Source organism: Onychomys torridus, chromosome 15, assembly GCF_903995425.1.
Source record: "Onychomys torridus chromosome 15, mOncTor1.1, whole genome shotgun sequence".
Classification (NCBI taxonomy): domain Eukaryota; kingdom Metazoa; phylum Chordata; class Mammalia; order Rodentia; family Cricetidae; genus Onychomys; species Onychomys torridus.
In genome coordinates, this window is record NC_050457.1 from 21,701,328 (window position 1) to 21,724,792 (window position 23,465).

A 23,465-nucleotide genomic window follows, 5' to 3' on the forward strand; every position below is an offset into this window, starting at 1 on the left:
ACATGTAAGTGTCTGGGGAGGTCTGGGGAGGCCTGGGGAGGCCTGGGGAGGCCAGAGAAGGACATCAGATCTTCTGGGGCTGGAGTCACAGGCAGTAGTAAGCCCGCCAGATGAGGGTGCTGGAGTTAAACTCTGATCCTCTGAAAGAGCAAGTGCTTTTAACAGGCATCTCTCCAACCCCCAAGAGCCTTGTTCTTAATGACCAAGAACACTGTGTTCAGAACTCTAACCACTTGCTCCAGCGATGAGCAGGACCATAAATTACTGCTGTTTTCCAGCACAGAGGTAGAACGTACTTTATCCATTATAAACCTGTGCCCTACATGCCATCAGGGTCAATATGGAGACTGTATCCACGTCACAAAATAAACTACAAGATGGCTGAGGATGGAGACTTGGAGTCTAATTTGTTTTCTGAATTATTAGTTTGATCAGGGCTTAGGAAAAGGACATGATTGAGTTACAAAGGCAGGGCTTTGAATGATCCCTTAGTAAGAATTGAAATTATTCAAAGCTCTGAAAATCATTTTTTTCCTTATACATTTGGTTCACAAATGCATTTTGTGGCCAAATATAACTGGAACTCATATAAAGTCTATTTCCCCCACTTAAGGTCAACATTCAGATTTGCCACAGAGATACTATGAGGGTAGATGACTATAGTGCCCCAGTGTCTCCTATGAGAGTCACAACTCACAAAGTACAAGCCCCACATCAAAAAGACATTTCCCCAATACAGCCAATCCCAGACATACAAAGAAGAGACTGTGAGTCTCTACAATAGTAACCACAACTGATATTGGACCAAAACACCTCAAACCTTTGCCATTCCTCTCTTAATTTCATGTTTTTCTACAGCAACACAACATCTATATTGCATGTCAGATTCACACACTCTTTTTTCTTTAAATGACATTGTTTTCAAAGAAATACTGTATCCCCAGTATAAACAGAGAGCCAGTCTCCCCTGACAATGTAGAAAGGAATGGCAAAGCTAAAGGCTACAGAAGTGAAGCCATACAGTAAATTCCAGGTGCAGCTATTCTACAAGCCGGGAGGAAGCCTGCCTGTCCTCTCTGTCAATACGTGGAGATTCTGAAGGACCCGAGAAACACTGATGATGTGATGTGCCCAACTGAAACTTTCTAACAATGGACAGATCAGAAGAACCTGATTGTCAGGGGAGATGGCTCAGGCAGTAAATTGCTTGCCCCACAAGCATAAGGATCAGAGTTCAATTCCCAGAACCCAGGTGGGGAAATGGGGAAAAAGCTGTGCATGGTGACACATGCTTGTAATCCCAGTGCGGAGGCGGTAGACACATCCCTAGAGCTCACTAAGCAGCCAACCAAGCCACTTGGTGAGTCCCATGCCGATGAAAGAGCTGTCTTGAGTAAACAGCAAGGTAGCCAACCCTTGAAGAAGGACACTGAGGTTGTACTCTGGCTTCCACAGGCTCAGGAATACACATGCCCACAGAGAGAGAGCCACTTGTAAAAGAAATACCGAATTACTGCAGGTTGACTGTGAAATGTCCCCTATGAGCTCATATGTGTGAAAACTTGCTCCCCACCTCTAGAGGTACTGTTCTAGGAAGCTGTGGGGCCTAGCTGACAGACACTGACAGGCAGTCAAGGTTGTCCCCATGAGAGAAGTCACAGCTACGAGCTCCCATCCACACAGACTGAGTCTCTCCTACTACATCTTCCCTCACCCAGAACTGTGACCTAAGCTAGGTGGGAATGGCTCAGTGTGGGAGTGACCTGGTGTGACCCAGGATGACGCTAGCCACCTCCCAGACCTTATCATTGCTCTGTCACCCCAAGGATGACCTACTGGGACAGAGTCTATCCAGACCCCAAGGTTGGGTTTTGATATTTGTCTGTAGTGCTGGTTTGTTGTTTTTTTTTTTAAATAACTTTGGGCCAGTCAAGTGGTTCAGTGGGTAAGATGAGTCCCACTCCCAGGACCCATGTGAAGTAGGAGAGAAGTGACTTCACAGATTGTCCTCTGACTTACACATGCCATGGACAAACAGATAGACAGACAGACACATACACAAAAAAATAAAATAAAATAAAACAAACAATTTCACTCTTAACTATAACTTCACATGTTTAAAAACAATGCAAGTCTGCCATGACAGCACACTACTGCAATCCCAGCACTTAGGAGCTAGAGCCCAGAGGATCAGGAGTTCACAGTCAGCCTTGGCTACACAGTGAGTTTAAGGCCAGCCTGGGCTATATGGGGCCCGGTCCCCAAAAGCAAAACAAAACAACAAAACCCAAGGCAAATGGACCACAGCAGACATGGCATGTGTTGCATAAAAACCACGTAAAATGTTCCTTTCATCTACCTTCCAACAGGATTTCTCTCCCATGACGCAAGAACGAAACCTTCTAACTCTGAGGATTATAGCTTCAGAGGGGAAATCAGTCAGAGATGGTGTGTCCCCAGAACAGCGGGGGACAGGCGGTTCAGGAATGAGCGGGTAATGACAAGACAGAGTGGATGTGGGCCAGCTTCTTCCCGAGGACCCTACAGGCTCAGCAGCTGCTCAGGGGATCCCCAGTCCTCCTCCAGTTATTATCCTCGCTACTGGGCAGCTCCACTGGGGCTCCCTAAACCACAGGTTCCCATTAGTACTTCTTGATGTGCCAGATACTCTAGTGACAGAAATAACAAGGGAGATATTTTTGTCCTGGGAAGAGGGCCCTTCGGCACCAAGAAGGGAAGGCGGAGGTGGCTGAAGTGCCTCCCTTCTCTCAGGGATGCTACAAATCTGCCAGGGAGTGGTTAGCAACCCAGAGCAGCCTGGCTGTCTACAAGCTGACTCCTGATGAAAGCCAGCTTGCCTTCTGGAAGGCCCGGGCCTGGTAGCTAAAGGAAAGTGTAGCCTACTTGCCTAGTTACGTAAGAGAAACACACCAGACGTAAACAAACCTGTGGCCAGCTTCCTGCAAGGCTGCTGTCTGCTCTGCTCTCACCTACTCCCTGCCAAGTGCTCACCACAAAAGCTAGGTAGGGCTTTGCAGTCCAGAAGTTTCTTGACCACAGTCAGGCAAATGAGTCTCATTCATTCATTCACTCCTTCCTTCCTTCCTTTGTCGTCGTCTCCCCCCCCACCCCCCCCCACCCCCCGGCCAGCTTCCTGCAGTGTGCTTTGTCTTAAACATAGAGCTAAGGGATAGGGATTTAGCTCAGTAGTAGAGCGCTTGCCTAGCAAGATCAAGGCCCTGGGTTTGGTCTTCATCTCTGGGAGGGGGGGGGGGGAAGGGGGGAGACAAGAATAACAAAATCAAGAATATATGAACATGGGAGGATTTATTGTGGATCACTAGCCATGGCACACTAGTTAAGCCTGGCTGCAGAATTCAGTGAGGCAGCCTATGAACCAGTGGCCACCACTGGCGGCGGCGGCGGCGGCGGCGGCGGTGGCAGTGGTGGTGGCAGCAGCAGTGGCCCTCCAAGGACAGCTCCTGTCTTATCCTCTCAGACCCACAGCAGCATTCCTCCCAGTCATTCACTCCATCCTACTTTGTCTTCTCTCACACCAGTGATGGCTGCTTACTCTGCGTGACCATTTCCTTCCAAGAACGTAAGTCCTGTCAGGAAAGTGACTTTGAACATTTTATTCTCTTTGTCCCCAGTGCCGAGAAGCAGGCCAGACCATACTCAATATGCAATCACTAACTGTGGAAGTAAGGGATAATTTCACCTCAAGAAAACAAACTTGTACCAGGAACAGTGGAGGGAATACTCTTCGGGGGCTGAAATGTCTTCCCGGCTTCTGGAAGCTTCCTTGGCTTCGTCCCAGTTTTTCCTGCTCCGCTCCGGCTCTTTCTTCTTTCTCCCTCTTATTCTAGCTCTTGTCCCGACACTCACCATGAACCTGCTAGTTGCAATACCCACTGGGCCCAGCCCAGGCCTCTCTGCTTCTCTGACCTTCGCAAACATCCTCAGGGTCACCTGCCAAGTCTCAGCAGCGTCAACAGACTTTCCTTCCCAAGCATCTACCGCACTCCAGAGAAAAAAATTTTCATTTCACTTTTCCGGATAGAGGTAACTTCGTGGTTGGGTCTGACCAATAAACAGAGCAAATGGAACAACACAGACCCTGTGGCTTCCTTTGCCCCTGGTATCAACAGCCTGAGAACAGTACTATTTAACCCCTTCACTTAAAACACCAGGAGCTGGTCATGGTGCCACAAGGCTGTAATCCCAGCACTTGGGAGGCTGAGGCAGGAGGACCGTGATTGTAAAGCCTGTTTGGGCTACAGATTCTGCCTTTAAAAAATACAATAGACTACAGGTGCTCACTCCCTTCTTAAGAAATAAGGGGCCAGATCCCAGCTGGATCAAGAACAGAAAGGAAGAACAAGGAACACGAGACCATGATAAATGAAGACCACAAGAAAACAGGAAGAAGCAAAGTACTAGAGAGGTCCCAGAAACCCACAAATATACCTCCACTGTAGACTACTGGCAATGGTCGAGAGAAATCCCGAACTGACCTACTTTGGTGATTGGATGGCCAAACACCCTAACTGTCATGCTAGAAATCTCATCCAATAACTGAAGGAAGTTGATGCAAAGATCCATGGCCAGGCCCCAGGTGGAGCTCCAGGAGTCCAATTGGCAAGAAAGAGGAGGGATTGTATGAGCGAGAATTGTTGAGACCAAGATTGGAAAAAGCACAGGGATAAATAGCCAAACTAATGGAAACACATGAACTATGAACCAAAAGCTGAGCAGCCCCCAGCTGGATCAGGCCCTCTGGATAAGTGAGACAGTTGAATAGCTTGAACAGTTTGGGAGGCATCCAGGCAGTGGGACCTGGACCTGTCCTTAGTGCATGAGCTGGCTGTTTGGAACCTGGGGCCTATGCAGGGACACTTTGCTCAGCCTGGAAGGAGGGGACTGGACCTGCCTGTACTGAATCCACCAGGTTGAGCTGAATCCCCAGGGAAGTCTTGGCCCTGGAGGAGATGGGAATGGGGGGTGGGCTAGGAGAAGGCGGGGGCATGGGCGGGAGGGGGGAGGACAGGGGAATCCGTGGCTGATACGTAAAATTAAATTAAATAATAAAATTAAATTTTAAAAAAATGAAAGAAAGAAGGGGCCATTAGGCAAACTTGTAAATGAAGGAACTGGGAGAAAGGAGAAAAAGCGTTGAATAGGAAGAAATAAAATGTGAGCTACGAGGAAAGCATCGCCCTCGGCACACCCGTTCCACACGACACCACAAGCTATGACAAAGACATACATTGTCCTTACTAGGAACCAGACACCTGTGACTATGTTCCACCATCTGACCCCCAAACAGTGTGGGCAAAGAAACCAAAGGGTCCTTCAAGCCCCCCCCCAAAAATCACAGCACCAACAACAGCCACCCTGCTAGACTCCGAGCACTTTACTATAGCTCTGCAGTTACTGAATGTTCTATTTGGAAACAAGGAACATAGTGTTTGACTCTGGGATATACTCTAGCAGAGACTATTCAATCTACAGGGTGAGGTTTGTGAAGGTCAATGTGAAATTAATACTCCTGATATTGGTGAACATTTACTTCCTAGTGAAGATTCCACTGTTGGAATGAACTTGGAATAGATACCTGACCTTGTGAGGAAAGAAAGAAGGTTTAGCAGTAGCGTGGTTTTCTTGTTTTTCAAAAGATGTTGATATCACATCCATAAAAACTGACATGTGCTCAAATATTTCACAGAAACTATTTTAGAAATTCAGGCTCTAATCTAGTCTGGCAGACAATTCTGAACTGCCTTTCAGGGTGTGTGTGTGTGTGTGTGTGTGTGTGTGTGTGTGTGTGTGTGTGTGTATGTGTGTAATAGTCTAGATGAACTACCTATAATCATTTTTTATTATTCTTAGAGGAATGAACTTTCAAGAAATAAAAATAATATCATTCAATTTTTCTTTCCACAAATTAATGTCTCTATATAATATAGCACACATTTGAGACAAAATAAGCATAATTTTATGCTTACAGTGTTACAATATACAAGTAGGAAAATTTGAAATTTTCATCAGCTTTGTAACAAATGGATTACTATTAATATAACTTACATAGCATGTATATTAAAACAATTTAAAAAATGGTATTTGAACAATGTCTGGTATTTTCCCATTAAGAAGTCTCATTAATGTGTAACAGTGAGACTTATCCCTGGGTGTGTTTGCCTACTTCCTGGGTCCCCTATGTGTAATTTCTCCTGGTAACTTGCTGCCAGGATATGACAGTGAGAGCCTGGCTGAGAAAACATCCATAAAACAGCAGTTGCATAATTTCATTTTGTTTTAACAGCATAATGTTCAAAATACCCAGGAGGAAGAGCTGGAAAGGAAAGCCAACAGAGAACTGCACATCATGAAGTATATTTTGTTTTTACTTTCAAATTTTTATGATCTGCAATTTCTAGATTTTCAAGAATAGCATCTTTACATATAAAACAAGAGAGGGGGAAGTCCATTTCTTTTGCAATGTGTCTTTTCACGCAAAACAGTAGTTTATCAGTAAGCCGCCCATATCAGGTAATGTATACACAAATGTATTATCTGGAAATGTTTTCCCTATTAGTACACAGGGCTGTTTTTAACCACCTGTCATCTGTAGTCTCCATAACCACATGGGTATTAACATATTCATTTTTCTAGTTACTTTATTTTCTGTTGTTTAAATTTTTACTTGACAGATGTACAAATTCCAAACATGTACATAACACATTCCAACCACTCTCACCCTCTCCCATCTCTTTATGACCTCTGTCTTCCCTACTTCTCTCCAAAAAGAATCTCTCTCACACATTGACGTTCAGAAATGTGAGGTGGGCTGGGGGCGTAGGTCAGCCATAGTGCACAAAGCCCTGGGTTCCATTCCAGAACTACCAGATAAAAGGGGGTAGAGCAAAATTCAGAGTAAAGGGGAGAGGTTAGTGGTAACCCTGTCCGGGTGTGTGAGGGATTGAACTACTGTGGAACAAACCCAGAGATGACCAAGAATGAACCCTCCCGCTTGGTCTCCGTTTCCCAATTTAAAGGACCTTTGTGAAGCTCTGGACTGCACAGAGGGTCCTCCTACGGACTGCACTGTGATCCAGAAGAGAGTATACAGCTGCCCTTCCCTGAGCATGACCGTTCCCAGAGAACTGATGTTCCTCTCCTTAGACATTCTTCTTCAAGGATCTCTCGGGACTTGGCTGCCGTTATTAGTCTTGGCATGGAAGACCTCACCTCAAGCTCTTCTGAGCTGGACCTGTGGCTACACAGAAAATTACCCAGATTCCAAAAAGAGGTCCAGCCCAGGAATTTCCTGTGGGTTGGATGGAAGCTAGGTTACTTGTAGACCTCAGTCTGTACCAAGAGAAGTCCAAGAGAGAAACCAAAAAAACCTCTGACCATCATCCCAAAGCATCCGGTGTCCTTGGAACTTGCCTTACCTCCTGGGGTCTTGCCTCACTTCCTAGTCCTGCTACCTAGAGTGGTGGCCAAACACAGCAGCCAGTGGACCCCCTCCTCAGAGGGGCAAACCCTCTTGTCCATACCCACTTCAATTTGGTTCTGTTCCATAAGCTCTTTAGCAAGGTCCTTTTCTGCTGTTTGAAACATTGAATAGTCATAATTATTGAATGAGAAACCAGTCCCCCACCCCGCCTCCATCACACCCAAGAGGCAATGAGGAAAGTGAGGGACAGGGAGAAAGTACGATCTTTTGAGAGCAACCATTTCCCCCCACATCTTCCCTAGTCCTCATTCCTAATTCTAGCAGCATAAAGCACATGTTTACACTTGAACAGACTCTCGAGTGGGTAAATAATTTGTTTCTGCTCTGCTTCCCACCGAGCAGTCAAGTAGACATTGTTTTGGTGTGTGGACTTTGGTGTGACTAGTCTCAGTCAACAATCCCTTTCCTCCTTGGAGAAATCCTCTAAGGCCTGAAGTAAATGAGCATAAAGGGCAACATTGGCAAGCTGCAGCGAAAACCACCACACGCCATAAGCCCAAGAAAGAACCAGAGGCCACAACAATACAAACGGTTTTCCTTTTTGTTTTTTGGTTTTTTTTTTTTTTCAAAACCACTTCAAGTAATTCTAAAAGCATAAACAAATGGTAAGGAAGATGTCCCCACATGTCATCATCATGGGCACTCAATGACTAATTCAAACGCTTCATATGGACAGACACTGGCACACAGACATGATTTTGTTCATTTCCAGTGCTGCAAGAAGTTTTAACTCCCTGGGACTTGTCTCCAGAGTAATCTATGTTTCACTTCCCAGAAGTCATCAAAAGTTACTGAGTTCTACCATAGACAAGGCACTGCATTAACACAAGAGAGAATGATTCTTGGAGACACAATGAAGTCACTTATTTCTTAAGTGTCTTCAACAAGATCATTTTGAATGAATGAATGTGTGGGTGAACGAGTGAATGAATAATGAAAGCTAAGTGCTGCCGGGCATTCCTCAAATCATTCTAGGTTTCTTCTGGTTGAGAAACTACTGAATTCCTGAGACCTACTGCATTATCATGGGGAAACTCTGGGCAGATAAACATGAAAGAGAGCTGGATATAGTATTTGCCCATGCTCAATGCCCTCCACTGTGAGGATAATGGAGATTAAAGGTACAAAGAAGTGGTTTCTCTGCCTGGGGCAAGCAGTGTGAAATAGGTTGGGTCCACTCTGACAATGGGTGGGGTTTCATCTGTTTGTTTGTTTCATTCAGATCATCTGAATCCTGAGGAAATGAGGTACATGCACAGAAAATCACACAGCAGTGCCAGCCTTGGCTTCGACAGGTCGCTCCCAGTTGCCTATATACCAGAAAGGTACTCTGAGATCCCCAAACCCTAGAGAGAAGCAGTCAGGGGCTGGGTTGAGCACATATGGCTGGCCATCATATCCACCGCAGTGCAAATCAAGATGTATAGAAGATGTTCCTGGAGAGAGCATCTGGGATAGCATCCAAGGACAGAGACACCCCACCCCAAGGTTCTGTCGTATGAGAGCCAAGCGAAAGCCAAGTCACTAGAAGTCCAGAAGGAGAATCACCAAGCCCTGCCTGACACCAGGAGATGACCCCAGCAGTAGACCTTGGTCACAAGTGCCAAAGTCAAGAAGTCATGTTTCTGAGAAGAGGCTAGGTCAATCCAGTAAGACCCAGAGAGCACTGTACAGATTCAAGTACCAGGCTCCTCCTACCACCAACTACCCTCCACTCTCACCAGGAAACCATATTAAATATTAACAAGGAAGGGGTGAAGAGTTGGCAAGAGAAATCTGGGATACCAAATTATCCAATAATACCAAGCAGTTGCTGAAAATGACTTTACATTATTTACATCAAACCATGTTTTCCATATTAGATTAAAATATACTCTCCCCCTTCCCATCCTGTCTATACAGTATACTTTGTAGAAATCAGTCTGATTGTAGACAAAAATAAATAAATAAATAAACAGTGAATCAATCAATATTTACTGCTTGCCTTCCATGATCCAACACTGGAGATGTGAGATGCACAGGACAACCCCCACTTTCCAGGAGCCTTAGGGGGGATGGGAGACGCCAGCTCTGATAGAGAAGGACTATAAAAAGAGCACATGCCAAGCAGAATGGCACCTGAGAAAAAATGCTGACCTCTAAGGGGAGGCAGGGAAGACCTGGGGAAGGGTCTATGAGCTACATCATGAGGGAAAAGTCAGAGGTTTCCAGTTCGTGAGAAGAGATATTCTCCTAAATTTGCTAAAATAAAAATAAAAGGGGATGGAGGAGACCATGAGGGTAACTCACAGAACTGAATGAATTTCACAGCCAAAGCTTGACTAGGGAAGTAGGCAACCACAGGGGCCTCAGAGACCAGTGCAAAGGCCTGGAGCCTCATGGGAACTTGTCATTAATTTGCTTCCTTTTGCATTCCTTCAGACTACAGACCAGTTTGCTATAGCTAATGGCTTTGCCACCAATCTTTCCAGAGATACCACCCCAGAAGAAAGGCATTTCCCTCCAAAGTCCAGTTTGAGACATCCAAAGGAAGGATTCTGATTGGCTATGTCTGGGTGATGTGCCCACCCATGGCCTATCACTGTGGCAGCGGCAACATTCTGGTTGGTCTCATCTGGGTGAGATCCCCATCTCAGTGTACCTCAGAAGGCACGCTCTCATGTGAGTAATATTCAGCAAAGGGGAAAGTGCCAAGCAGACAGATACAGATAAGCACACAGGCCAGTGAAACACTCAGCGTTACACAACATTTCCACAGCCTCGTGAATCAGCAGTCCACACGACTGGGTTCTTTTCCATCACTTTCTTCTGCCCCGTGTATGTCTGACTCTGCACATGTGCTTTGAGGGACCACCCTGCCTGTTCAAACCCCAACAGCTCACCACAGGCTGCTGAGTGCCATCCCTTCATGATGCCTTCCACCTTACCTTCCTACAGCATTTCGGTTTTTGTTTTGTTTTGGTTCGGGGCTGGGGATTGAACAAGCATATGTCTTACAGATGCTGGGCAAGCATCTCCCCACCCCGTCCCCACACCAAACTACATTGTGAAATTCAACAGTGAGTTATACCAGTCCCTCCTGCAGGACTTGGGGAGAAGTCCCCCAAACATGGAGACAATAATACTGTTTCCTTTCCCCCTACCGAGATGGGAGGGGCATCACTTTCAAAAATGTGGCTAAGTATTTGTTCATTTAAGGGGAGTATGAAGCATGCTAGCTGTGTTGTCTGCCTCTCCTTTGGGATGCAGAGACATTTCTGGGCAGAGTCTGGCATGAAACTGCGCTCTATGAAACTAAGCTCACCTAGAGCAAAGACACCCTAGTGAGTTATGTCACCTTAAAGGGAAGATGTGTCTTCTTTTTTTAAAAAAAAAAAAAATACATGTATTTATTTTTATTTTGTGTGCATTGGTGTTTTGCCCACATGTATGTCTGTGTGACAGTGTCAGATCTTGGCATTACAGACCGTTGTTAGCTGCCATGTGAGTGCTAGAAACTGATCCTTGGGTCCTCTGAAAGAGCAGTTAGTGTTCTTAACTGCTGGGGCATCTCTCTAGCCCCCAAGATTTATCTTCTTAAGGCTTTTTGAAGTGACCTATTCATTCAGGCATTCCTGTGTAAATTTCTAGATTAAGCCCCAACACACACACACACACACACACACACACACACACACACACACACACACACACGTCTATTCTATAAAAAGGAGGAAAGGAATGAGTAAGCTCATGAAGCTAATGTAATTTTAACAATGACCACTAAACTTCTGAAATGTCCTCACACTTCTAAATGCAAATTAAGAGTTACTTTTCAGATCAAATACCTGTCCTTCAAATTTCAAATGAGCTCATTCACAAAGCAAAACAAACCAAGCATGGTATCACATGTCTGTAGTCCTACTACTGGGGAAGCTCAATCAGGAGAATCATCTGAACCCCAGCATTCAAGACCAGACTAAGTAACACTGCAAGACCAAAGCACGGAAAGGAAAGTAGAAATCCATCATCTCCTGGTGTACTTCATCATTCTGTACATCTCTCTCAATCTAGAAGACAGTGGGTTTCCTAGAATGATCACCCTGTGGTGGTTTGAATAAGAATGGCCCCCACAGACTCATATTTGAATGCTTAAGAGGTATAGTCTTGCTGGAGTAGGAGTTGCCTTGTTGGAAGAAGTATGTCACTGGGCATGGGCTTTGGGGGTTTCAGATGCTGAAGCCAGTCCCAGAGTCTCTCTTTCTTCCTGCTGCCTGCTGATCCAGACGTAAAACTCTCAGTTCCTTCTCCAGCACCATGTCTGCCTATGTGCTGCCATGCTTCCTGCCATGACGATAACAGACTAAACCTCTGAACTGTAAGCCAGCCCCAGTTCAATGTTTTCCTTTATAAGAGTTGCCATGGTCATGGTGTTTCTTCACAGCAACAGACACCCTACCTAAGACACACCCCTTCGTGGTTTCAATTTTCCTACTGCCAGGCTCCTATCCATCAGTCTCCAGACCCAAACCATGGATATGTGCAAGGACCATGCCTGGGAGTGGGGGATTTCAAAGCCTAACAATAGATCTTGCATCTGGAACCTCTAAAGCCATCCCGGCTACCTCTCTTCCTAGATAAAAGTTCACAAAGGGGAGGGATGAGCTGAAGTGAAGGTGAGACACAAGGGCACCTTTCTACCCATGGCGGCAAGCCCTTGAAGTCCTCCATCCATCAGCCCGACCAAGACATGGAACACATGCCGAGAAGCACAAAACCCTGTATGGCTAGTGTCTGTGTTCTAGGCTTCGTTTTGTTACTATGGGCGCCAAGGCTGAACAATTCATTTCTTCTTTGCTGGCCTCAGAGTCCCCGGCTAATAAAAGAAGATGCCATCCCATCCAACATTCAGGGCCTGCCTCTTTTGTTTTAGATGACAATGCACATGGGAAATCCTTCACTTTATTCATGTCATGACGCCATCCGTCCCCTTTCCTTACTGAAATGGTTCCCAGTCTCTGCATTTCCTAGAATACCTGTGGGATCAACTTTGAAACACTCTATCTTCTGTGGTTATCACAAAGTATCTGAAGTTAGGCAGCTTATCCATTAAAAAGGTCAGTTTAGCTCAGCGTTCAGGAGGTTTAAAGCTGAAACAGCATAGCACTGAGTCTTGTGAGGGCTCCTTCATTATGTCACGTGAAGGCAATAGCATCGCAGCATGGGGTTGTCAAGGGAGAAATCCCATGTAAGCCAGGCCGCCTGAGGACAGGCGAGGGCCAGTCTTGCTGTTCATAACAATCTTCTCAACAACTAACAAGGGTGGGTCCCCAAAAGGACTACCTTAATCTCTTCCCAGGGGAAGGGCCTTTTGTGACCCAACCCCCTCCACTGGGTCTTATTTCATTTAAGTCTCAACATCTCAACAGCGCTATACTGAGAGTCAGGCCGCCAACGTATGAGTCCTTAGGTAACACAAGCCATACCCAAACGACAGCACTCTCTAAGCCTCCCTTTCTTCATTTATACAACAGAGATAATCTCCTTATTTACAGTTATTTTAAGAATCATATATTCCACTGGGCAGTGGTGGCACATGTCTTTAGTCCCAGCACTCGTGAGGCAGAGGCAGATGGATCTCTGTGAGTTCGAGGCCAGCCTGGTCTATACAGTGAGTTCCAGGGCAGCCAGGACTACACACAGAAAAACCCTGTCTCAAAAAATGAAAATAAATAAATGAATGAATGAATGAATGAATGAATAAATAAACAAACAAACAAACAAATAACATATTCCCTACAGCAAGCATCCATTACACTTCAATAACAATTGGTAAAGCACCACATAGTACTGTTGAGTTGGACTGTGACTGTAACATTCTATATTACCCAAGCTTTTCAGGGTTGTCAAACTTCCTAGTTTGTACTGGCTCCTTTGGAACTGTGGAGGCTCTGCCCACCTGAAAAGGCAACTGGTACCTCTTCACCTTCTGACTCCCTGGAGAGGGACCTGTTATGACCTGGGGGAGGACAGCATGGGAGACACCGCAGGAGGGGATGGAGTGACCAAGGGAAACGTGTTGACAGTTCTGAGCCTCTGATGACTTAGAATTAAGTTTGCTCTTTCAAGATTGAACGATAATGATGGGAACCTACATGAAGTCCAATCTCTGTGGGTTTTTTTTTTTTTATGATTAATCTTTGATTAACAAACATTAAATTTCTTAGTTGAATTGCCTACTGAAACCAACAAAACAAAAATCCAGGCATTCCTAGAGCCCATGAAGCAGAACGGTCATGGATTCTGACCTACTCCAATTATTAACCACTGGGATCCAAAAAATGACTTGTCCTGGGGCTACCTGTGAGATGACAGAGGGGAGCTTCTGAGAAGGGCCTCCCCGGGTCTCATGTTGGGCAACTTGGCTTTAACTGCTTCCATGACACCAGTCATTTCCAAAGAACGGTGACATAGTCTCCTTCTCTAAAGGCAGGAGGAAAAGCGAGCACTGAGTTAAAATACTGTTTGGTGGGTTTTCTTATTACAAACCCCTGTTGAAACTTCCTATCGCTTGCTAAGCAAGCTGGGAGTGTGGATGTGTCTGAGTATCTATCAAAGAACTGAGAACAGGGGCAGGAGAGGGCCTCCAGGGGAATGAAATACAAGAAAACAGGGTCAATGTGGGGAACCAACAGTAGAGACTAGAAGAACATATGCCTTAAATAAGTACAAGAAATGTTGGTTGAATAGACCATAAATTCAAAGCCCTAAGATCCTCCTCCAAGACTTCCAAGGTGGCTGGAGTTCCAGGAGATAATAACTGCTAATGATTAGAAGGGATGGGAGATGGTTCAGCTGGTTGAGTGCTTACCATGGAACATCAGGACCTGGGTTTAGCCCCACCACCACCACCAAAAAAAAAAAAAAAAAAAAAAAAACCAAAACAACAACAAAAACAAAAAAAAAAAAAAAACAAAAAAACCAAACAAGTATGATGGTATGATGGCAGAGGCTTGTAATCCCAGCACAGCACTGGGGAAGTGGAGACAGGTGGATCCCTGGGGCCTAACTAAATTGTAAGCCCCAGGTCACAAGGAGAAATCTTGTCTCGGAAAAAGTGGACAGCTCTTAAGGAACAATGTCAGAGGTTGACTTTTGGCCTTGGCACATATACACGCACGAACTGAGGGCTGATAGAGAAAATGAAGAGAAATTCTTACTGTTGAAGACACACTAACAATGGCATCACCCTTTAAAAGACAAGAGAGCACTGTTCTTCACAAACTGGCCACTAGGGTACAAAATCAGATTTATTGGGCCAGGTGTGATGGCACACTCCTTTAATCCCAGCACTTGGGAGGCAGAGACTGGTCTCTGAGCCTGGTCTACATGGCAAATTCAAGCCAGCCAGGACTCTATAGTGAGATGTCATCAAAGTCAGATTTCTTATGGTTTTGTTGTGGTTGTGGTGGTGGTGGTGGTGGTGGTTGTTTTGTTACTAAGTGGGGTAGGGAAGGAACTGGTGTACCTGGGCCCTGGGAGATGTGCAATGCAGGCCCAGTGCTGACCTGACCTTTAAGCATCTGTCACTCCAGAGATGCTTGTTGGACATATTTGATCAATTCTTTGCTGAGTCTCTCTGAGCTTTACCTCCTTCACATGGAGGTAAGGTGGCTGGCCTGGCTTATCGCTGTAGCCCTCTTGGCTCTCTATGGGCTTATGGGTCTGGAATTCTGTCCAGCCGATAGTACAGGAGGACCAACCACTTTCTTCACAACTGGGTCCCCATCACTTAACCAAGGAAGGGCATGGGCTCTGTAGTCTAACAGTCCCCCATGCTGCCTCACTTATCTCTTGTTTACTGGTGGCAAAGAGTTAATCATTTTCCTACCCAGGTACTTGCTTTCACTTGAACCAGGTTTAATTTATACATAGCTTTGCTATGACTTTCTGCTCTGGCTCAGGGCTGGCAGAGCCCCAAATTTGGATTTAAAGGGAGAGTGTGATTCATATGTTCCTACCGCTCCACTGGCCTCTCAAGGCTCTCCCTGGCTTCCAGTCATAATCCCTTCCCTCCCAGGTGGCTCCCTACCTGGAGTCCCAGCTCCTAAAGTATAGGCATCCAGTAGGTTGTCCAGACAACATAAATACAAAATGGAAGTAACCTGTTCTTGCTACACTCCCGGGACACCACGACTAACAAATGCACCTTCAGTTCTTAGGGCCTCCATGTATCTCCCCTCTCAGAAATAAGTCATGTTTTATAAAACTTTACTGTTTAATAATAATTGCAAATCACAAAAGATCTGAAAAAGTAGGAATAGCACAAAGATTAGGACGTATTCTTTACCCAGATTTGCCTTTTGTTAAAGTTTTACTCTGTTTTCTAATCTGCATATGGGCTCACTTTGACATGCAGGTAACTGCTCTCCTGCATGTGTATTTTTCCCAGAATCATTTAATGACAATACATAGGGGTTGGGGATTTAGTTCAGTGGTAGAGTGCTTGCCTAGCAAGCGCAAGGCCCTGGGTTCTGGGTTCAGTCCTCAGCTCTGGCAAAAAAAAAAAAAAAAAAGACAATACACACTATGCCCTTTATTATATGCACTACATCCTTTAAAGGGAGACAAGCTTTCCCACTGACATTTTAAAATCCCTTCCTTATATCTATAAAATCAATAAAATTATGTAAAATAAAAAGAACCCTTTTCTTGGGTACAAAATAAAGAAATTGGTTTTAAGACAGGATAACAAAATAGTACATTAAACACTAAGTATTAAGGTTTCTGATGGCTGCATTTCAAGGATGACAGTGGACCAGCCTAGGAACAGTGTTGGGGACAAGCCTTCCTCATGTCCAAGTCACCTTATTCCTAAAATTGCTGTAATCCTAGCTAAAAGGCAAACAGACACCTTTAGTTTACCCTAGAAGGTTGGAAGAAAATTCTTGAAGCTAACTAGGTACATGGACTATAGCTGGAGTCCATCCTCCTGTGGGAACACAGAGCCGGCGAGCTCTGAAGACACAGTCATCAGGAGAAATGCCCCTTAGCCTGCTGCCCTCCATGTTCCTTCCCCTGGAGTTAAAGGTGACCACACAAGTCGCTAACAGGACAAGGAGGAGGAAGGGCTGCCCACTGCCTCTCGGCTTTTGCAAACCTCAGAAGGCAACAAGAACCTCTGGTGCCAAGGCCGGGATGGGAGTCTCTTCTCCGAGTACTTCTCTAGAACTTTCCCCTTGGTTGCTAAGTCCACCCTACAGAGAGGGCTGAAGAAGAGGAAATAAACTAAGTCCTTCTACCATGCGCCTCCGGGGATCCCAGGCCCCTCTTTCTTCGGCTTGACCTTGCTTACTTGCTTACTGGAGGTACACAGAACTGGTCTCTGGGTTCTCTGGAGACATTCTTATTGAAATCACTGTTTCCAAAACCTTTCCTTGTAACAACTTACAAAATCCTTAGATAGGACCTCTTAGGAACAAATTTCCTTTAAGTACTTAACTTCAAAACACACACACACACAAATTAGAAGCATAAAGTAAGTAGCAAGCTCGAGTTCTCTTTAAACTTTACGAAGTCTAGACATGTTTAAATCAACAGGACTCTTTATTGTCAAGGTAACTCCAAGGTAACTCTGATTAAATGAATCCCAAACATTTACCTTGTACTGACCCCCAGACACGTCCCCAACCCCTGCATTTTTTTTTTAAAGTATGGATAGTAGCAGTTAGGTAGATTTTAAAGTAGAAGGAACAGAAGGAGGAAATAAGTATGCCTCGGAAGTCCATACACAAAGTGTTTGTACAGCAAGAGCTCTACAAAGGCATGTGAAAACACAGCCCTCACTTCCAGGCAGGCAGGCATGCAGGCAGGCAGGCAGAGAAATGCAGGACAGAGAGGTGAGAGCACGCTCGAGGTGCCAGGGTTTGGCTCTGGGCAAACAAAAGGCACCCTGATCCATCTACCTTTCTTGGATGCCCTGCGTCGAATCTTCATCTTGGGGAAGGAAGGCCAGGAGTAGTTGAAAGGTGAGTCGGAGTCAGAATCCATTGTTTGTTTGGGTGAAAGGATCAGCTGAGGCAGAGGAGAGCAGGCAGACCAGCCCGTGCCCAGCCAGGAGCCTCCCCGTGATGTCAAAGGCGGGAATGGGGTTGGGTGACACAGCTCCAAGCTCAGAGAGGGAGAGGCAATAAATGTTTTGCTTCCTTCGGGCGTTCAGGCATGTAGACCAACAAGGAGGCTGTAAATATTAAAGCCAAACCAGAGAAGCCGGAGGGGGAGAGAGGGGGACCTGGAGTCTGGCTGATACATCGCAGTCCAGTTATTCAAAAGGTCACCAGGGAGCAAATGAATCATTAACTCCCCTCTTCTTGTGGCTAGATATGGAAATGAAGAAGGAAGGGAGCCGAGATGAGAAAGAACACTGCCTGAGATTCAAGAAGGCTTCCTAAGGCAGGCGCCTGTTGTGCTGAGAGCTAGGAAATCATTTCTTAGGAAAGCTGTGCTGTGCTGTGCTGTGAGACCAAGGCAGCAGTCTGTGTGTGGACAGTCAGACCACAGCAAATGCAAGCCAGTCTACTCCAGGATCCACACCTCCAGAGAAGCTGATCGTCTACACCATCAGCAGCATGGGCAAGTCTGAGGGTGTAACTGCTATTTTATTTAACAGTCTGGTCTCCTGGTCCTTTAGTCCTGAAGTGGTCAGATGCTTTCAGCTTCGGACACTCAATGGTGCTCACCTCACTACACCCACCCAAAGTCGCTTATTACTGTCCAGCATGACTCGGTTGTTTGTTATTTGTTCTCTGAATTATCACCAAGTTTAGCAGTCAGTCATAAGGGTTTAGGGGACTCTCTGGCTCAGTTCTAAACTTCCAGTCCATCTCCCTATGCAAATGACTCACTTGCCACAAACCAACAGTTCCCGCAGTTCCCCCTAAACACTTTCCAGGGATTAGCATTCAGTGGAAGCCCGCACTGCCTCCCCATAAATCACGGCTGCCACTCACTGTTTTTCCCTACTTCTATAGGCACCGAGAGATGTGTGACCCAAATAAGATCAAGCCAAGCAGCCGGGGTCTACAGAGGATTATCCTTCCAGAGTCTCTAAAGAGCTCCTCACAGGAGGAATGCCCAGAAGTCCTCGGTTTTGCTGGTGTTTTGTGAAGCCTCCGGATGCCCAGCCAAGGAACCATTCAACCCCGCGGGCTTGGACCGTGACAGTGTGTGTCTTGTTAGGATTCTTCTCCTCAAATGTCTCTCCGAGCATTGGCGCAAGGGCTGTGCTGGGGGAGGAACAGCCTCACAGCTTGCTCTGTGGTAGCTAATCCTCTCTGGTTAGGGAGGCGTGAGTGGGGGGGCACGGGCTGAGGTAAAGAGTGGGAGGGGGTCTGGAGTTTAAATTCAAGTCCAAACCAGATTTCTGTAAACTACTGTTGTGGTTTCATGTGGTTTTCTAGATAATTAGAAAGCTATAACAAAGCATAGCTAGAATACAGCCGCAAGGATTTCCTAAAGGAAAAGATGAGTAACTTTTCTATGTTCTACCCTTTTATCTGAATAAACAATACCTGTTTCTTGAACAGATGGGGACAATTGTAAGAATAAATTATTCTCAGCCTTTAACATTGAGTAAAAAGAGTTTTAACCTATATGATCCTTAATAAGAAAAAAACAGAAAATGGGGTCAGGAAGAGGGCTTCAAGTCTAACAACCCCAGTTTGAGCCCTGGGACCCACATGATGGAAAGAGAGAATCAACTCCTTCAAGTTGTCCTCTGACTTTTCCATGTGTGCCATGACATATGTGCCCCCCCATAAATAAAAATCTAGAAACTGCATGTGTGTGTCTGTGTACCAAATATAATCAAATAAAAAGAGGCTATCCACTTGAGGGGGCTATAGAGAGGTTTGATGGAGGGTAGCTGGGAGGGGTGGGAGGGAGGAGAGGGAAGGGGGATGTTCTCAATTAAAACATTCTTTTTCTAAGAAAACAAAATAGACAAGAGGAGCCAGGAGCTGGAGCTGAAGTTCAGGTGATGGAGTGTTTGCTTAACATGCATGAAGTCCTGGGCTTGATCCCCAGTACTGCATACCTGGCCATGATGGCACAGGCCCGGAATCCCAACACTTGAAAGACAGAAGCAAGGAGAGCAGAAGTCGGCTGCACAGCAAATGTCAGGCCGGCCAGAGCTCCATGAGATGCAGTCTCATGCCTGGGGCATTGTAGGCATCTCTTAAATGAGTCATACAAGGTTGGTCACAACCTGGGGGTAAAAAAAAAACCTTACATCACAGTTATAGTAACTACAGCATCTACTGACTACAACTATATATTTTGATAAAGCACAAGGATTCTTAAAATATATTTATATTTGTGGAACAAAAGTATCTGCATTTGTAGAGAGAACATCATATGTCAGTGAAGAAAATGTCTAGTTCCCTAAGGCTTCAGGTAACATGTTAGATGTTGTGTGGCCACAAGCTGCTTCTAAGGTGTCTCCAGACCAAAGAAAGGGGACTGGACTCACATAGCCTGAAATATCATCACGATATTGCTATCCTCATTCAACTACATGGTCAAGGAGCCTCAGTGAGGAGACTCCCAGGCTGTTAGAAATACCCCAGTCACTGCTGGTGGTTTTTTAGCTCCTTGCTTCACCAAGACATGGGGATGCCACACATACTATGTTGTCCTGGTAATAGGCAAAAGGAGTTACTTTTCGGTAAAACGGTAAATGCCACAAGCATGCCATCCATGCAGGGTCCTTCATTTGTTTTGCTTAAGGTGGCCAGGATGTGATGACATGTTCAGGCTTGGACAACACAGGCCAGGCCAGGATTTCTGCAGAGGCATCATCAGCATGGGTGAGGTGGATAAGAGGCAGAGTGTCCAGGACAACTCAAATCACTGGATTCCTACTCCAATGGTGGGGCCAGAATTTATACTAACGAGGAGCACCATCCCAGCCCAGGTGATCCTCAGGTCCAGTTAACACTTTTGAGCCACTGAACTAGGAGAGAGGTAAGGAGAAGTCAAGAATTTACAGGATGGGCTAGAGAGATGGCTCAGCAGTTAAGAGCATTTGCTGCATTTACAGAGGATTTCAGCTCAGTTTCTGGCACCCACACTAGGGAGCTCACAGCTGTCTTACAACTCCAGCTCCATGGGATCCAATATCCTCTTCTGGTCTCTGAGGGTACCTGCACTCACAGGAGTATGCATACGCATGCCCTCATACACACGCGTGCGCACGTGCACACAATTAAAAATAAGTCTTAAAAAGAAGTTACTGGAGAAGATGTTCCTCCCTTGACTATCATTTATAATAATAGGTCAGAAGAACTTAAGAAAACACAGACAGAGAGAGGCATGAAGGAACTGGGCACACGCCTTTCTATGGGTTGAGGTGAGAAGCAGACCTGTCTTAATCCATTTTCCTTGAGGTACAGTCACTGTTGACAAAGTATGGATTAATTACTTTATGGAAAATTTCGGACAATAAAAGAGCCAGCAGCACATGTGGGAACAGCTCTGCGATCTCAAGACTGTCCAGTGTCCTCATTTGCCTTAATTTGTCTGTAGTTTTTGAAGAAATGGATTGAGTCCCCTCACTTCAGTTAACGTGGGAAGTGACGGAGAAAACATTACTTTTGCATCCTGTTCTACTTTTCAGTCTGCTCAGTTTCTTGCCTTCCAAGAACTCCTTAAATTATCATTTATCCTCCTTGTTTCCTACTGTAATTGAGGGCATCATATTCATTCTCATTCATTCTCCCCCTCCCTCCCTCCCTCCCTCCCTCCATCCATCCATCCATCCATCCATCCATCCCTCTCTCTCTCTCTCTCTGCCCATTTTGTCCAATTGCATTTAAATTAATTCAAGATGTTATTTACATTCATTCATATTCAAAGATACATTTCTTTGCTCTGTCTAATTGGCTGATCACAACTGCAGTTGGAAGAATTTAATGATCTAGCCTCCAGTCCCTCTGTAAATAGTTAATACACAACCATCACAGTAGTGTGCAAGTGACTTCATGGGCTACACGAAGCCCATGTGCCTTCTTTAATTAACAAAAATTGTACTGAGCAAAGCTGCTCCACCAGGTTCTTATCACCCAAGGCAGACAATGCCGTCTTCAGCTGCTGCTTTCTGGAAGATCCATGCAGAAAATATCCCTCCACATTCCGCAGACAGGCAACAGGCCACTTCCCTCCCAACCTCGGTAAAACTAAGTCTTTTCAAAAGAATATTAATATGGGATTTGAGGAACAGTAACTGTGAAGTTTTCTTATCTTCCAAAGGTATGCCAAATCCCTTGAGTCTGAGTCCTATTTGAAAGGCACCTCATGCTACAAGGAAACTCATGGGCATCAGTGACTTATTTAAGGCAGTTCTGACCACTTAATTAGTATCCTTAACCATGTCACTCATATGTTCTGAATCTTAGCACATTCAAAACAGGATCATAACATCTACACTGCAGGGGTTATCATGGGGAATAAAAGAGATGATAGCATAAAGAAATTAAAGACATTTCCAGTATACTTTAAATATCAAATCAAGTTTCCTTTCACTGTATTTCTGCAGTGTGCTGCTGAAGTACTCACATCATGTCCTCAAGAGTAACTAGCTGTATTTGTGTATAGTTCCTTCTTTTATCATCAGTTTTAGAAGTCAGATGGCCCAGCAATAGAGAGCACCTCTGGTACATTAGTCGGGAAAGTGGAGGTGGCCACAGCAGGTTTACAGGAGCCTGGACGTCACTCAAACCTGTCGAAACCACCCACCCTTCACCTGGGTTTCCACAAGTGTCTCATATGACCATTTGACATCAAAGACACTACGGCCACCCTCAGATGGCACTAATGGAACCATTTTTTCTGCACAAGCTTCCTTTCTATGAAGGAGCAAAAGGTTTAATTACACATGTGAAGACCAATGACTTCACTAGTCAGGCCCCTCTTCCCATGCCTCAGACCACAGTGTTTATCTATCCCCTAAATACTTGCCATCTAAAGCCTATCCTCAAAGACGCAGACTGGAGTCTTGGGTTCCCACCTCATGACATTCAACTGCTTACAAACTCTACTTTGCAAAGCATGTGTTTGTTTAGTGATTGGATAAACCAAAGCACTCAGGCAAAAGGCCTATCACACTGTCATGTGGTCTACTATCACATCATGCTTATCTTTAAGCCTCCACAAAAACCTGGCATCCATCCTCCATCATAAGTATTCATCCATTCACATAAGTATTCAACCGTAAAGTAGTATCTGAATTGTAAAAATGTTATCAATATAAGATCTGGGCTTCAGTTCAGTTCCTTTTGCATTTTATTCTTACACACATCACTCATTTCCAAAGTTATTTAGTACCCTTTAATGATTTTGTTTCAGGAACTGGGAAAGTAATTCAGTTTGGTAGAATATGCTAGCAAGCCTGAAGGCCTGGGTGTGACCCTCAGTACCAAATAAAACGACATGGCAGCATATCTCCATAATCCCAGCACTTGTAAAGTAAAGGCAGGAATGTTAGAAGTTCAACGCCATCCTTGACTATACTAGGAAATTGGTAGCTTGGCTACTTGAGACCCTCTCTAAATAATAATAATCACAATAAGTTTGTTTCATACATTTTAGTGTAGTTAAATATAATTTTGTGACATGCTGCATTCCCGCCCTGGGCTCTCCCACTGTGGAGGTTTGAATAAGAATGCCCCCCATAGGCTCATAGATTTGATACTTGGTCACCAGGGAATGGCACTATTAGGAGGTGTGGCCTTGTTGGAATATACATGTCCTTGTTGGAGGAAGTATGTCACTAGGGGTGGGCTTTGAGGATTCAAATGCTCAAGCCAGGCCCAGTATCTCTCTCTTCCTGCTGCCTGCTGATCCAGATGTAGAACTCTTAGCTCCTTCCCCAGCACCATGTCTGCTTGTGCACTGCCATGCTTCCCAG

General features: G+C 45.1%; 1 protein-coding gene across 2 annotated transcripts in view; it reads right to left on the bottom strand.

The window, feature by feature from the left end:
* The window catches only part of Arhgef28 (Rho guanine nucleotide exchange factor 28), a 328,408-nt gene that overhangs the window by 127,177 nt on the left and 177,766 nt on the right, over positions 1–23,465 (bottom strand). Inside the window, exon 1 of one of the 2 annotated variants that reach the window (XM_036206821.1) lies at positions 17,467–17,801. The exons of the other annotated variant lie outside the window; for it this stretch is intronic. Coding sequence (XP_036062714.1) covers positions 17,467–17,551 — 85 coding nt within the window. The 5' untranslated portion in view covers positions 17,552–17,801. Of the gene's footprint in view, positions 1–17,466; positions 17,802–23,465 lie in introns of those variants that run through there. 2 annotated transcript variants of the gene reach the window in all.